General features: G+C 36.4%; 1 protein-coding gene across 7 annotated transcripts in view; it reads right to left on the bottom strand.

Annotated features, from left to right (window-relative positions):
- Window positions 1-12,876: 12,876 nt before the first annotated feature.
- Window positions 12,877-14,421, bottom strand: part of NRXN3 (neurexin 3) — a 1,124,854-nt gene continuing 1,123,309 nt past the window's right edge. For 4 of the 7 annotated variants that reach the window (XM_032593428.1, XM_030319688.1, XM_032593429.1 and 1 more), the window contains one exon: window positions 12,877-14,280. In XM_032593428.1, the coding sequence (XP_032449319.1) occupies window positions 13,355-14,280 (926 nt within the window). In that variant the 3' untranslated portion in view covers window positions 12,877-13,354. The remainder of the gene's footprint in view (window positions 14,281-14,421) is intronic. The other 3 variants (XM_030319691.1, XM_030319692.1, XM_032593426.1) reach the window with 1 other exon arrangement.

The raw sequence follows: 14,421 nt of genomic DNA, 5'->3' as shown, positions 1-14,421 counted from the left end.
ATGAAGACATGTTGTGGTACTCGTGTTTGTACCTAACTTCTAAAAATGAAGTATGAATGAGATATATAAGAATCTTTAACGAAAGGAGCATCTAGGTTGCCTGAGGTCTTCAGAAGAGGCCAAAGAGAGATGATGGCACCAAGAAGAATCAAATGAGGTGTCCAAGTATGGGTGGAGCATTCTAGGCAGAGGAAACCACACTGTCAAAGGTACAGAGATGAAAGAGAACATGGCATGTTCATTCATTTATTTGTGCATGCTACAAATTTTATTGAGTACTTAGTATGTACTAGCCACAGTACTAGCCATGCTAAGAAACTACTGATTTTTTTAATTAATTAATTAATTAATTAATTGTTTAATTTACATCCAAGTCATTAGTATATAGTGCAAAAATGATTTCAGGAGTAGATTCCTTAATGCCCCTTACCCATTTAGCCCATCCCCTCTCCCACAACCCCTCCAGCAACCCTCTGTTTGTTCTGTATATTTAAGAGTCTCATGTTTTGTCCCCTCTGTTTTTATATTATTTTTGCTTCCCTTCCTTTATGTTCATCTGTTTAGTATCTTAAATTCTTCATATGAGTTAAGTCATATGATATTTGCAGTAAAACTATCTCTGTTTGCAGATGGCATGATCTTACATATAGAAAACTCCAAAGATTCCATCAAAAAATTGTTAGAAATAATAAATGAATAATGCTTCAGGATACAAAATCAACATACAAAAATCAGTTCCACTTCTATATATTAGAAATAAACTATTCATAAAAGAAATAAAGAAAGCAATCCCATTTATAATAGCCTTGAAAAGAATAAAATACTTAGGAATAAATGTAACCAAGGAGATGAAAGATTCTTACACCAAAAACCATAAGATATTGACGAAAGAAATTGAAGATACAGATAAATGGAAAGATATTCCTTGTTCATGTGTCAGAAGAACTTAATATTGTTAAAATGTCCATATGCTAAAGCCATTTATAGATTCAATTAAATCCCTATCAAAATTAAAAGTCATTTTTCACAGAAACATCAAAAACAATCTTAAACTTCATGTGGAATCACAAAAGACTCTCAAGTGATCTTGAAAAAGAACAAAGTAGGGGCGCCTGGGTGGCGCAGTCGGTTAAGCGTCCGACTTCAGCCAGGTCACCATCTCGCGGTCCGTGAGTTCGAGCCCCGCGTCAGGCTCTGGGCTGATGGCTCGGAGCCTGGAGCCTGTTTCCGATTCTGTGTCTCCCTCTCTCTCTGCCCCTCCCCCGTTCATGCTCTGTCTCTCTCTGTCCCAAAAATAAAAATAAACGTTGAAAAAAAAAATATTTAAAAAAAAAGAAAAAGAACAAAGTGAAAGTTTTATACTTCCTCATTTAAAACTAATTTACCAAGTTATAGTAATCAAAACAACATGGTACTGACAGAAAAACAGACACACAGGCCAACAGAATAAAATAGAGACCCTTTAAATACTCCCACACAGATAGGTTGAGTTAGTATTTGACAAAAGAACCAAAAAAAATTGATGGGGAAAAGATAGTCTCTTCAGTAAATGGTGCTTGGATAATGGATATTCATATGCAGAAGAGTGAAATTGGACCCCTATCTTACACCACTTACAAAAATTAACTTGAAATAAAGGTTTAAATGTAAAACCTGAAGCCATAAACCTCCTAGAATAAAACATAGGAGGAAGACTCCTTGACCGTTGTTTTGACAATGCTTTTCTGAATATGACACCAAAAAGCACAAACAACAAAAGCAACAATCAACAAGTGGAACTACATCCAACTAAAAACCTCTCTGCACAGCAACAAAAGAAACAATTTAAAAAAAACGAAAAGTCAACCTACAGATTGGGAGAAAATATTTGTAAACTATATATCTATTAAGGGGTTAATGTCCAAAAATCAATAAGGAACTCCTTTAAGTTAATAGCAAGAAAATAAATAATCAGAATGTAAAAATGGTTAATGTAAAGAATTTAACGTGAAAAATAGTCAAAGGACTTGAATAGACATTTTTTCAAATACAGACAAGTAGCCAACAAGTACATGACAAAATGCTCAATATCAGTAATCATCAGAAAATCAAAACATCAGGAAAGAGGGGCAAGGGAAAGGGACTAGGACTTTATTATCGTGTGTGTTTTTTTTTAAAGGAACATGATGAAATGCATTGATTTAATATTTGCAAAATATCATCCCTAGTACAGTTACATAGACACAATCAAAAGTCCAGAAATCTGTGTAGCGTACTGCACAGTTCACAGTTTAGCTTCTGGTAAAATTAACAGGAGAATCACTTTCTAATCCATTTTTTCTAACAAGCAGGAAAGATGGAGAGCTGGTTTTATTGTGAGCTAACAATGGATAAGAACTACTAGTAGATTATATTTAGAATACAGACTTCTTTGATGTGGCCTCTTCTCTCCCTTTAGTTGTGGAGTTTGTTTTACGTCTTCAGGTCAATTTTGGGGGTATTAGGATAATTTGACAGTTATCTAGCTGTGCTAGTGGGATGAGAGGAGCCTAGGGTCCTCCTACTCTGCCACCATCTTATAAATCCTCAGGACATCATCATTCTAGATGCTTTAATCATGGACCTGTCTTCTGATATCACCTCAATCAGACATTTCAGTAACTTTGAGAGCATTACATAAAGTGAAATAAATCAGACAAGAAAAGACAAATATTGTATGATCACACATATGTGGAATCTAAAAACTCCAACTCAAACAGACAGTAGATAGATGGTCGCCAGTGGTGGGGTGATGGCAGAGATGGGAAGATATTGGTCTAACAATAAAAACTTACGCTTATGTGATGAATGTGTTCTGGGGATCTAATGTACAGCATGTCGACTATAGTTAATAATACTGTATTATAACTTGAAAGTTGCTAAGAAAGAAAATATTAAGTGTTCTCACCACACAAAAAAATTAAAGTGAATATATGGGGTGATAGATCTGTTAACTAACCTTATTCTAGTAATATATGTATATATATATATATATATATATATATATATATGTATATATATATTCTAGTAATATATATATATTCTAGTAATCATATATATATATATATAAAATATATATATTTTAATGCATTAAAATCAGTACCTTGCACACCTTAAACTTATACAATGCTATCTGTTAATTGTGTCTCAATAAAGTTGGAAAAATTAGAATTCATCAAAACAAAACACATTTTGCTCTAGTGCATGCATATGTTATCAAATTGCAGCTTGTGAGGAAGTCAAAAAAGTGAGGAAGTCAAAAAAGTTCTGTCCAACTACACAAACATGTGTAGTTATGTTTTTACAACATATTTTAGAGAAGTGATGTTTATTTATTTTTTTAACGTTTTATTTATTTTTGAGACAGGGAGAGACAGAGCATGAACAGGGGAGGGTCAGAAAGAGGGCGACACAGAATCTGAAACAGGCTCCAGGCTCTGAGCCGTCAGCACAGAGCCCAACGCGGGACTCAAACTCACAGACCGTGAGATCATGACCTGAGCTGAAGTCGGCCACCTAACCGACTGAGCCACCCAGGCGCCCCATGGAAGTGATGTTTATAATATCAGTGTTCAACAAGGTTTTCAATTTCAATTTAATTTTAAAGAAAAAAAAGAAAAGGTGCATAAAGACCAGCACAAAATACTAGTATAATAGCTAAAGCATATTACAATTTATTGCTCTAAAAGTATAAACACCTAATTTTTTTTCTTTTCAAATTTTTTTCTTTTTTTTTTATAAAAGAAGTGCAGGATGTGTGGGGGCTAGGGGTATGTAAACTCTGAGCTTATTTGTTAACATCAGACACTATTTTTGGAATGAAGAGGGAGAAGAAGAGGGAGGTGGGGGTGGGGGAGGAGAGAGGGAGAGAAGAGAGAGAGACATCATTATTTTAGATGCTCTAATTCTATACCTAATTTCTGAGCAATTACAAACAGAAGCTTAAGTGCAATTCTTCTGCTTCTGCTCTCTTCCCTTGCCCCTTGTCCTTTTTGTTTGGATTATGAAGAATATCCTAGTTTTCCCATTTCATATTTGACATCAGAACAAATCTGGTCTCTCATATGCATGCATGCACATAAGCACATATTCCTGGGTGATGTATGGACATTGAAAACAACACTATAATACTAAAGAAATGTAGCTTTTTAGTTCTAATAGCACCCTTAATTTAAGTTACCTTCCACCCCACTTCTCACCTGCCTAATTTTCCTTTCATGCAAACTTAGACAACCTTCATGTTGCTGTTTTAAGAATATTTACGTGTGCTCTGCTAGGTTCTCCAAAATAACTAACAACCAACTAACTAACTAAATAAATAAATAAATAAAATGGGGCAAATTGCTAAGCACAGTAGGAATGGGAAAATTGTTTACTTAATGAAACCTATTTTACTTCTCATTCTGTCCCATGAAACCAAGAAGCAAGGTTTTGTGGTGGTTCTAGCCATTTTCCCTAACACTTAGTATGATTTTGTGATAAAGACGAGTATACTATCAAATAGTCTATAACTCTCTCTCCTTCTATCTTTCATGATACTTTTATGATTCAATTTGTAGGTCAAAAATTGCAGGTGAGTGAGGGCAAAGAAGAGAAAATCACCATTATCAATAGACAATGGAGTAGTAATAGAATCATAACTTTGAAATGTGCTTAATGAGCTCTCTCTTCTATGTAGACTCATGCAAATTCAGTGTAGTTATACTTATTGCAAATACATGAATACAGCCCCAGGGAAATATGCTAGTAGATTTGCGATCACATTTCTAGAGGTAAAAGTGAATATTTCTTGGCTTCCACAGATGCCAATAGTAGTATTCTCCCTCACCCACTCCCTTGAAGGAGAGTATAGATTCTATTGCAAGATGTCATGTTTTACAAAATATAGAGCAGCTGTATATAATCTATAGACACTTTTATTCATTTCAAAAAGTGATTGAGCACAGTTGAATTGAAATAATGTACAAGCTGAAAAATCCTTTTGGTTTTCAGGCAATCTCATTAAACAACGAAGAGTGTACTTAGCAGTTAATCTGCTCTTTTATGTTGTCATTGAATAAAGAACTGGAATTATGCCATTAATTGTCAGAAAGAATGTTAGGTAGAGTTACTCTGAAACACATTGATTAAGAAAAAGACTCAGGTCAAGGGACCCAATAGTGACTACTCTTTCAGTGTTCTTTTTTCTTTGTTTTTAACACTGTGTGGTATTAAAAGATATTCTTTCATGGGAAGATGGGCATAGATAAAACAAGACAAGCAAAGTATTAATACTGCTTAAAGTCAGATGAGAGCTGTGGGGGTTGTTATACTATTCTCTGTACTTTTGAGAATCTTTAAAATGTTTATAATAAAAAGCCAAATTAAAAAAAATAATGCATATCAATAATGGGGTACAAGATTTACTGAAGGCCTCTTGGCTTCTCATTGTCTGATTGACTAGCTGCTGAAGGAAAGCTGAGAGCTGGAAATGGAGGGAGGAGTGGAAATCTTAGATGTGAGCAGGTATGGGCGTGATCCAAGCTGGAGCCTGGAAACAGAGGACTGTCATGCAGTGAAGAGAAAACTGCCAATGAGTAGGCAAATGAATTTTGTATTTTCTTGGAAAATGAAAAACTTAGGGGAATACTCTGGGTGATAGCCTAATTTCTATATTTTTATGCCCTTTTTGGTGCTGGATAGCCATGTGAGTAGTAGCTAATTTTGATCCTGCCTGAGTCAAATAACAAGGCCACATTTTAATAATGACCAACATTTAGTAAGGTTTATTATGTGCCAGGGACAAGCTAAGCATTTTAAATAAATTATTTTCTTCAATATTTCCTGACATACCTACAAGTTAGGCTGTGGGGAAATAGGTTCTACTTACATAAATGGGTTAGAAAAAAAGCTTAGGGCGGAAAGCCGCCACCATGGGGCAAAGGTGCCTGAGGTTAGCTAGCGAGACATTGTATTGGTATCACGAGTAACTTGTTTTATCACCTGCAGGAAATTACTTTCCATCTGATGCCAATATACTATTGCACTTTGATCACAAACTCCACTTGCCTCCCAGACCCTTTGCTTCTTACACATACAAGTTAATGATTACTATCTGATTGTTTTCTCCATGTTCACGTGTGTAAGATATTGTTTTCCTCACATTCTCCACGTGGATAATATCTTGTGAGCTCAATAAATAATGGGAACAAAACCCCTGTTTGGCACTCTTGTCTCCTCCCAGGCATTAGCATTCTCATATCCAATTCTGCGCCTGCTCTCTTGCTGGACAAGAGAGAATTCCAGACTGCAACAAGGGTGGACAATAAAATTTCCTTCTCTAGGAATGAAAGCTGAGTCTTAGATGGACCAAATAATTTATCTCAAGTTATAGCACTAGAATACAAGCTATGGCATTCTGACTCCAGAACTCATGTACCTAACTACTGCAAAAGTTCACAGCCTCCTGAAGCTCACACTATTCACTTAATATACCTCCAAATCTAACCCTGGGTTCCCTTTAGCTATTCCTGTCTCCTATGGTCTCTCTCTCCTATAACCCTAACATTGCTTCCAAATCCTGGCACCTATTCCTATGATTCTATCCTGCTCTGTGGTTTATTCTCTCACAGATTTATATGCAGTTTTACCTCCCCCATGCAGCCACTTCAACAAGGCTAGAATTGATTCTGAATTCCTTTATTTCTTTGAGCTCTTGAAGTTTTCACCTTATCAATTCCCAATACCATATACATCTGCGATGGACCAAATGTGTCTTCTCCCTACCCCAAATTCATATGTTCAAGCTCTATCCACCATGTGACTGTATTTGGAGAAAGTATCTTTAGAAAGTAAAGTTAAAAGAGGTCATAAGGGTAGGACCCTGATCCAACTGAACTGTGTCTTATAAAAAGAGGAAGATCTCTCTTTCACACTCACCACCTCTTAGAACATGCATAGACAAAAGGACAGAGGTAGAAGGCTGCTCTATACAAGGCAAGAAAAAAAAAACCCTCAAAAAAACAAACCCTACCAGATCTTGATCTGGGACTCTCAGCCTCCAGAACTGTGAGAGATAAATTTCTGTTGCGTAAGCTTATAGTATTTTGTTGTGGCAGCCTGAGTAGGCTACAAGCAGCATCCTATCATCCTCTTCCTGAATTTCCACTCCAAATGCTTCTGGAAAAAAAAAAAAGGATAAAGTGGTTTGCTTCTCTAGAGAAAGCATTATATGATTGAAAGAACTCTAAATTTAGAACCACAAGATCAGATTTCAAGTGAAGAAATTTTAAAAAAATGTAGCAAAAATATAAAGTATTAGTTTTAATGCCAGATAATGACAATTGACCTCTTACTGATACTTTTATTAGCTGTCTTCCTAATAGGGTTATCAACAGACTTCAGCCATGTGCTCATAGTCTCACTGTTAGTTATGTGACTTTGCCCTTATCTTGAACATTGAGGCACTCTCACTATGGCTGTCTCAACTTCTGTCACCTCCACTACAATATTATCAGCTGTTTTTTGTTGTTTTTTTTTAAATCCCACTCTCTCCTTTGTTGTTACATCAGAAGAATGATCTTCCTTTGCTTTGTTCAGAGTAACATCTCTATATGGAAACTTGATCTCTCCAATCATCCTTTACATTCTCTGAGAATGTTATCAGTTATTACCTTTCTCTTCAAACATGTTTGTGTCTTCTGCACTCAACAACAAAGTAGCCCTTGACCTTGAGCACTTCTCAAGACACTCTCCCATTCTTTCCTTGCACTGACAAAATTCCAAAAAACCTTCTGAGCCACACCATCCATAATGCACTTAATACATAGTCTGTGATCCATCCAAATTATGACTTTGATCCTGTTTGCTTCCATTTTAATGCTTTGCTTGGAACGACATGCAGCCCTGATCTCTGCTTATCAATTTTTCAAGTTTTACCTAACATGTCACCTCCTCTGTGAAACCTTCCCTTAAGTAATTTCTTCTGAACCTCCAAAGAATGTATTCTGTACTTTTTGACAGCCAATTTGTATTCACCGTGGTATCATTATTTGTGTTCCTTTATTATGTTGTAAACCCCCTAAGCTCTCAACTTAAGATAGAGTCATCATTTAGTCAATGTCCAATAAATACATTAATAACCAAACTGATTTCAAACTGAATCATCAAGATGTTAACTGAACTGAGACAAGTACAGGGCTTGGATATTTTGAAGAAAGATCAAACTTCAACTTGAATAAAGAGAACTTTGGCCTATCTGGGTCTACACCATACAAAAAGCCTTGTATCCATTATCTGTCTTCATTGAAACAAGTAGCAACAGCCAATAGTAGATTGGGTGGCACAGAAGTGTTAAGTGTTGGTTCAATTATCAAAAGAATAAATGCTTAGAGTACTTCTTGCATTATATATTAAATAGTTATATTTAGAAAGTTTATGGTGGGAAAGCCAATATAGAGTTTTGAAAGGGTGTCTAAGGCAATGACAACTCTGTATTTGGGAGGGATAGAAGACTGTCCTTGAGGTACAGAACAGGTTACCATTTGAATCTTTCTTATGCTCCCTATCTGGAAGGAGCTGAAGTAATGGGTTTTGTAGGGGTATGAACATTTCTGTTGGAATACTCAAGAAGAGCTCAAAGAATCAATGTGATTTCAGTTATAGGGGAATGAAAACAATTATGATTTTAAGTGAAAGAGTATGATTGCTCTGAGGCTCTCTAATATGTATCCTTTCTAAACTTTTAGAAGGAATTTTGCCTTATTTTTTCCTAGGATAATACCAGATGATTAAAACAGCAATATTAGCCATCATTGTTTGAGGGCTATGGGCCTGGCACTGTGCTTATAACCAGGCACTTACATTCACATCAGCTCATTTAAGTATAGAACAGCACTAAGAGGAGGACAGTATCATTCCAATTTCACAGATGAAGCTAGAGTCACTGCACACCTTACTCAAAGTTTCACAGCTAGTGAAGGGCAGACCCAAGATTCAGAGCCAAGATCTGAACTAAGCTTTTCTGATTCCAAAGCCTACTGCCAATGTTAAGCACATTTAAAAGAGATGGTGTTAATCTCAACACTTTCTCATGGAAAGACAGTGAAAAAGTACTTCTGTCGGTGAATTTTAACCAATGTCACTTAGATCTTGATAAATATATCATATTAACCATTATTTGGAAATTTCTCTGGCAAATTTTCTCAAATCTAGACTCCCTTTACATACACAACCCAACTTCTGACCACTTGCTTAAAATGTGCTGTCAGAAAAAATGAATGCTACCATATTTCAACGTCACATATTTACTCATTGCAATCATGCTTGCAATAAAAGCATATGACTAGAAAAAGACTAGGTTTGTGTATTGTAAGTAGCAAACCCTACTCATGATGTGGCAACATTGTTTGACGACAACTAAATAAATCTTGTTATTAGTGTAGAATTTAGGGCAGAATTTCTAATTCTGAAAGACAGCTACCATTATCAGAATAGCACAGGACTCGAAGTAAAGGAGTGTAACTTTGTTGAGCCCCTACTCTGTATCAGTCACAATTAAAACACCTTATTATTTCATTTTTCCGCAAAGTACATTGCAAGGCAAGGTCATTGAGATGTCACATTTTTCAGGTGAAGAAGCCAAATTTCAGAGAGACTGTGAAATTTTCCCATATACAGTGAATAGTCTAGCTGGGGTTCCAACTCAACCCTCTCTGGTCTCAATGCCTGTACCTGTTCCATGGCATTCCCCCTAACCTCCATGTCAACGAGGCCTAACTTTTAACATGACTAGAAGTGTATTTGCCAAGTTGTCATTAAGTTCTTTGTGTCTTGTTCTTTTCATCTTAAAATGAGGAAAATACTATCTACCACTTGGGGATTAAACACATTACACAGATCTGAAACATTTGACACAGTACCTGGAACACTATGGAAACTATGGAAATAAATGATTGATTTAACTTACATAAATTATCTGAAAGAGAAAGGAAGAAAGGAACTTTCCATAGTTTGACATCATTGAGCTCATTTTTTCCCATTCCTGTTGAGAATCAATAGCATAACCATTCAATGTAATGTGAAGGAACAAGGTTAACTAAATTTGCTTTTCTCTTTAAAAACTGGTAACCGATATATGGATAGAGCATACCAGTTGAGTTAACCCACATTTCAGGATCATGGTGAAATATGTGAAGTATCATGATGGATTGTCCAATTGGCAAAGTAAGCGTGTGCTTAGGGAACCAGCAAATCAAGGACACCTGAGATATGAGAAAAGTTCCAGCTATGATGAATGTTTGCAGAATTTTATAATCTGAAAATCTAAAACGAAGCTGTTAAAATTTAAGCACTCATTTATATTTTGCTTTTGGATTTAGTTTTTGTAAAAAACATTTCAATATGCCAGGAGACTTGGAGAGAAGGCATCTAAAGCTTTCCAGGGCTTAAGGCATTATATAAACAAGGTTCTGGAAAACTATTCAGTTTGTTGATTTGCAGAAAATACTTTAAAGCTACCAAACATTTTAAAATATATATATATAGTATCTAATCATCTTTCCCAGAATACAATGCTTCTATCTATCTTCTTACCTGTTCAGAATGGTTTTCCCTCCTGCTTACCCTATCATAGCAATCTAAATAATAATGTCTCAGTTGACAGACATAGTTGTTTAGCCCATAAATATGCCAGTTTTGATAAATTTATATAAGTAATTAGTAACTAGTTAGAATATTTTATTTCACATGGTCCTAGCTTACCCGGCTTTTATAAGATATGACACATTTAGCCCCAGTGCAAGATCTTTTACAAAATGTTTAGAAAATAAAAATGCCATCATCATACAAGGTTTTGGGAAGAACATTTTATTGCTAAGCATATCCTTGAACGAAAATGCAAATATGAACTAAAAGAGAAAGGAAAAAGAAAAAGCAGTAACTTCACAACATCATAAAATAAATTCCTTAAGAGTCTGCTCATAAAACAACAGGAATATGATAGAAGCTCACATACAGAATGCACATGTTCCCATAAAATTGTCCAAATAGAAACTTACACTAAAAGGAATATAACAAATGTATTTTTACTCAAATAAAAAAAAATGTAAAGAAAGAAAGCAGGAAATCAGTTCACAAGACCTCAAGACTCCAAAAACAGCAATCTTTTACAGACATCGAGATATAATCAACTTCATATAGGTTGGGCCATTTAAGTTATCTAAAATCGTGCTTTGATATCTCTTTATAATCCTGTCATTTTTAATGACAACAAAAAAATCCAAAACTCTTAACACATTGAAATATCAGATAATGAGGAACACCTCTTTCCATACACATTAGTAAAGGCTACCATTGTTTAGATTGCGCTTTTTGCCCCGTGTCTTTAAGGTATTTTTCAAAGTCAAATATTCATGCAACTTACAAAGACCAGCAAGAGTAGATTTCTAAATCTAAACAGCTGATTGATTTTCATCTGTACAAAAGAAATTGTATATATCCTACCCTCCAGAAGACATACTTCATTTTTGTGTGAATATTTGTCTTGCTTTGTCTCTTGCTTTTTGGATAGCTATGGCCACACAACCAGTTTATTGTTTTTCTGTACATTGTTTCCTCTTTTCAAAAAGAAAGACATACAACTGGAATATAAACCAAACGAAATAAACAAATAGAAAGGAAAGAACAGTTCTTAAAGCAGTATGTACATAGGTGGCTAAGGAATTATACCAGCAAAAATGTAGTAAAATATGTAAACAAAATCTGAGAAGATTGTTTATTCTCTTTGACACAGTTAACTGTGACAAAACTAAAACTCACACTTTCTTCACATTTTAAGGTTTACTTTTTGTTGTTTTGTTATTTTCTTTTAAAACAACATTCTCATTCCACTTCAAGACTTTAACAGTTTTCCTGTTTCAGTCATCCCATCAAACATACCATGATAAATATATCTGTATATATATTTATTTATATATATATTATACTATTAAATTCCTTTTTTTGTGTGTCACAGCAGCTTTATTCATTTATTATTTATTTATTTGTTTTTAGAAAAGATGGGTGAAGGGAGATGTGAGCAAATGGAAGGACAGAGTTATCTGTAAGTGTCAGGCTACAAAATTAAACCACTATGAAAAACATCATGTTGGGGGTGGGGGAAGAACTATGTATTTTGCACTCTGTCATGCCATGTTTGGCTTGTGTGACCTTTTGTTGTTCCATCACACATTGAACTCCCCTATTGTCTGTTTTGATTCTTTAACAGACGATTAGTATTGTCTCATCTTTTTATATTTGCATGCATTTCAATCAGTCGCAGATCCAGCCCACCCCCTCTTCACCTTCCCTAGGAAAGGCTCTGTGTTAGCTTGTGGGGCTTTCTCCTTTACCACAATTTGGCTGGGCTAATGAACAGGAACAATATTGTTAAGTAAAGCCAATAGCTCTAATAAAACCAGCCCTAACCCCACCTATTCAGGGTTTGGGTGGCAAATTCTGCAATTAGATCCTGAGGGACCAGCTTTTCAAACCAATACTATCATCCATCATGTGATTTTGCTATGTGTTTCAGCAAAGCATCGTATAGGAAACAAACAACAGATTCTAGAAATACCACAACCTGATATGTAGAGTGAACACCATGGTAGCTTTTGAGTTCATATGGCAATAGTCTCTCTTATTTTTGTTTTCTGAGTTTTTTGTTTGTTTTTTCTTCTTATGTCCAGTCATTCTCAAAAAATAAACAAAAACCCAAAAGCCATTTTTTCCCCTCAGATCTTGAAAAGTTACACATACACTGGCCAAAACCAGATAAGGGTGGGTTTTTTTGTTTGTTTGCTTTTGTTTTTCATTTTTTTTCATTTTTTTTTTGTTTTTGTTTTTACATAATTAAACCAAAAAAAAAAAAAAAGAAAAAAGAAAACATTGTTACAGATTGTTACAGTCAAGCTTCACAAACATCATTACAGACTCACTTGGAGTTATGGAACAAGTAAGCCATGAAGTCTTCTACCTTGGGTGAAAAGTCCTCAAGAGAAGGAAGCTTCCAAGTCCGCGAAAGTGGGGGAGCCATCTGGTTGCTCCAGAGCGCGAAGTGTGTGCTTTATGATACAGCAGGGCAGAAAGAATGTTCTGTCTCCGAGCGATGACTGAATCAAAGCAGCCATGGCTGAACGTTTTAGGTACATCTTTGTGTGTGTCCTTTTAAAAATGGTTTTCCCCACCATGGTCATGGTACACCCCATCTCATAGTTGTAACAGTTCTGACATCTGTGAAACCTCGTTTTCCAAGTATTTATAGATTTCTATAGAAATAATTCTGTGTCATAAATTCATGTAATGATTGGCGGTGTCGTTTTTACACATAATACTCCTTGTCCTTGTTTTTCTGTTTCTTGTGGCCGCTCTTCGAGCTCTGCTGCTTCTCCTTGATGAGCGTGCCGTTGCTCTGGGCCGAGTTGCTGATGTAGTTCCGCGTCTCGTCCACTTGATAGGACCCCTCGTCCCTGTTCCTGTACTTGTACATGGCGTACAGGAGGATCAAGATGCAGAGGGCGGCAGCAGCCACAATGCCGACGACCATCCCTGTTGTACTGCTCGACTCCCGGATCACCTCTGAGGCCCCCGGAACCCGTCTGACTCCCGGCTCCGTGGGGTTTGCTGTGGGCACATTACGGAACATGGGGGAAGTAATTAGTGGGCTCTTCAGTTTGGTGCTGTCTAGCTCATAGGCAGTGGGCAACGGAAGCAAGACTATATCAGGCTGGGGTTTGAGATCACGGTTATTCATTTTGCCAGCTGGCAATTTGGGCACCATCCCAGACGAGGAGGAAGCTGTGAAGCGGATCAGCTCAGGGGACAAAGATGTGGTAGTAGTCCTACTAGTTTCGGAGACTTTGTTAGGTCTAAAGTCCTTGGATTCCCACTTGGGCGCATGTGCTTTGTAGCCACCTTCGAAGATTGAAGTGGAAAGACTCTTATCTGTTACCAAGGAGAAGGTGGTGTAAAAATCTTCATCATCAGTAGGGGGCAGGTTAGAGTCAAAGGTTTCCCCTGAGCCATACCCAGATATCACCAAGCCATCATCATCACAACCATCGCTGCCTTGGTCCGACAAGCAAGGTAACCCCGCCTCAGAGGTCATGGACAGGGAATCTTTGGTGGTCTCAATAATGGTGAGGAGGGGGCGAAAGGTAGGGGGGAGTGTAATGGAAGGTGCACGAGTAGCAATAGGAGGGGTAGCTAAAGGGTCTTCTACAAGAAGAGGGATAACTAATTCACCTCCTGGGATTGAAAAGAAAAAGAAAAACAGAATTAGTATATTTGTAGATACGATCCATAGTCATTCTCAGTGACTGTTTTTGATTGATTAGGTATCACAGATTATCATAGAATGACCTATGTCCACACATGGATCCTTTCTTA

This window comes from Lynx canadensis, chromosome B3, assembly GCF_007474595.2.
Source record: "Lynx canadensis isolate LIC74 chromosome B3, mLynCan4.pri.v2, whole genome shotgun sequence".
Taxonomy (NCBI): Eukaryota; Metazoa; Chordata; class Mammalia; order Carnivora; family Felidae; genus Lynx; species Lynx canadensis.
Note: the sequence above shows the minus strand (reverse complement) of the source record. Positions and strands in the feature narration are given on the sequence as shown.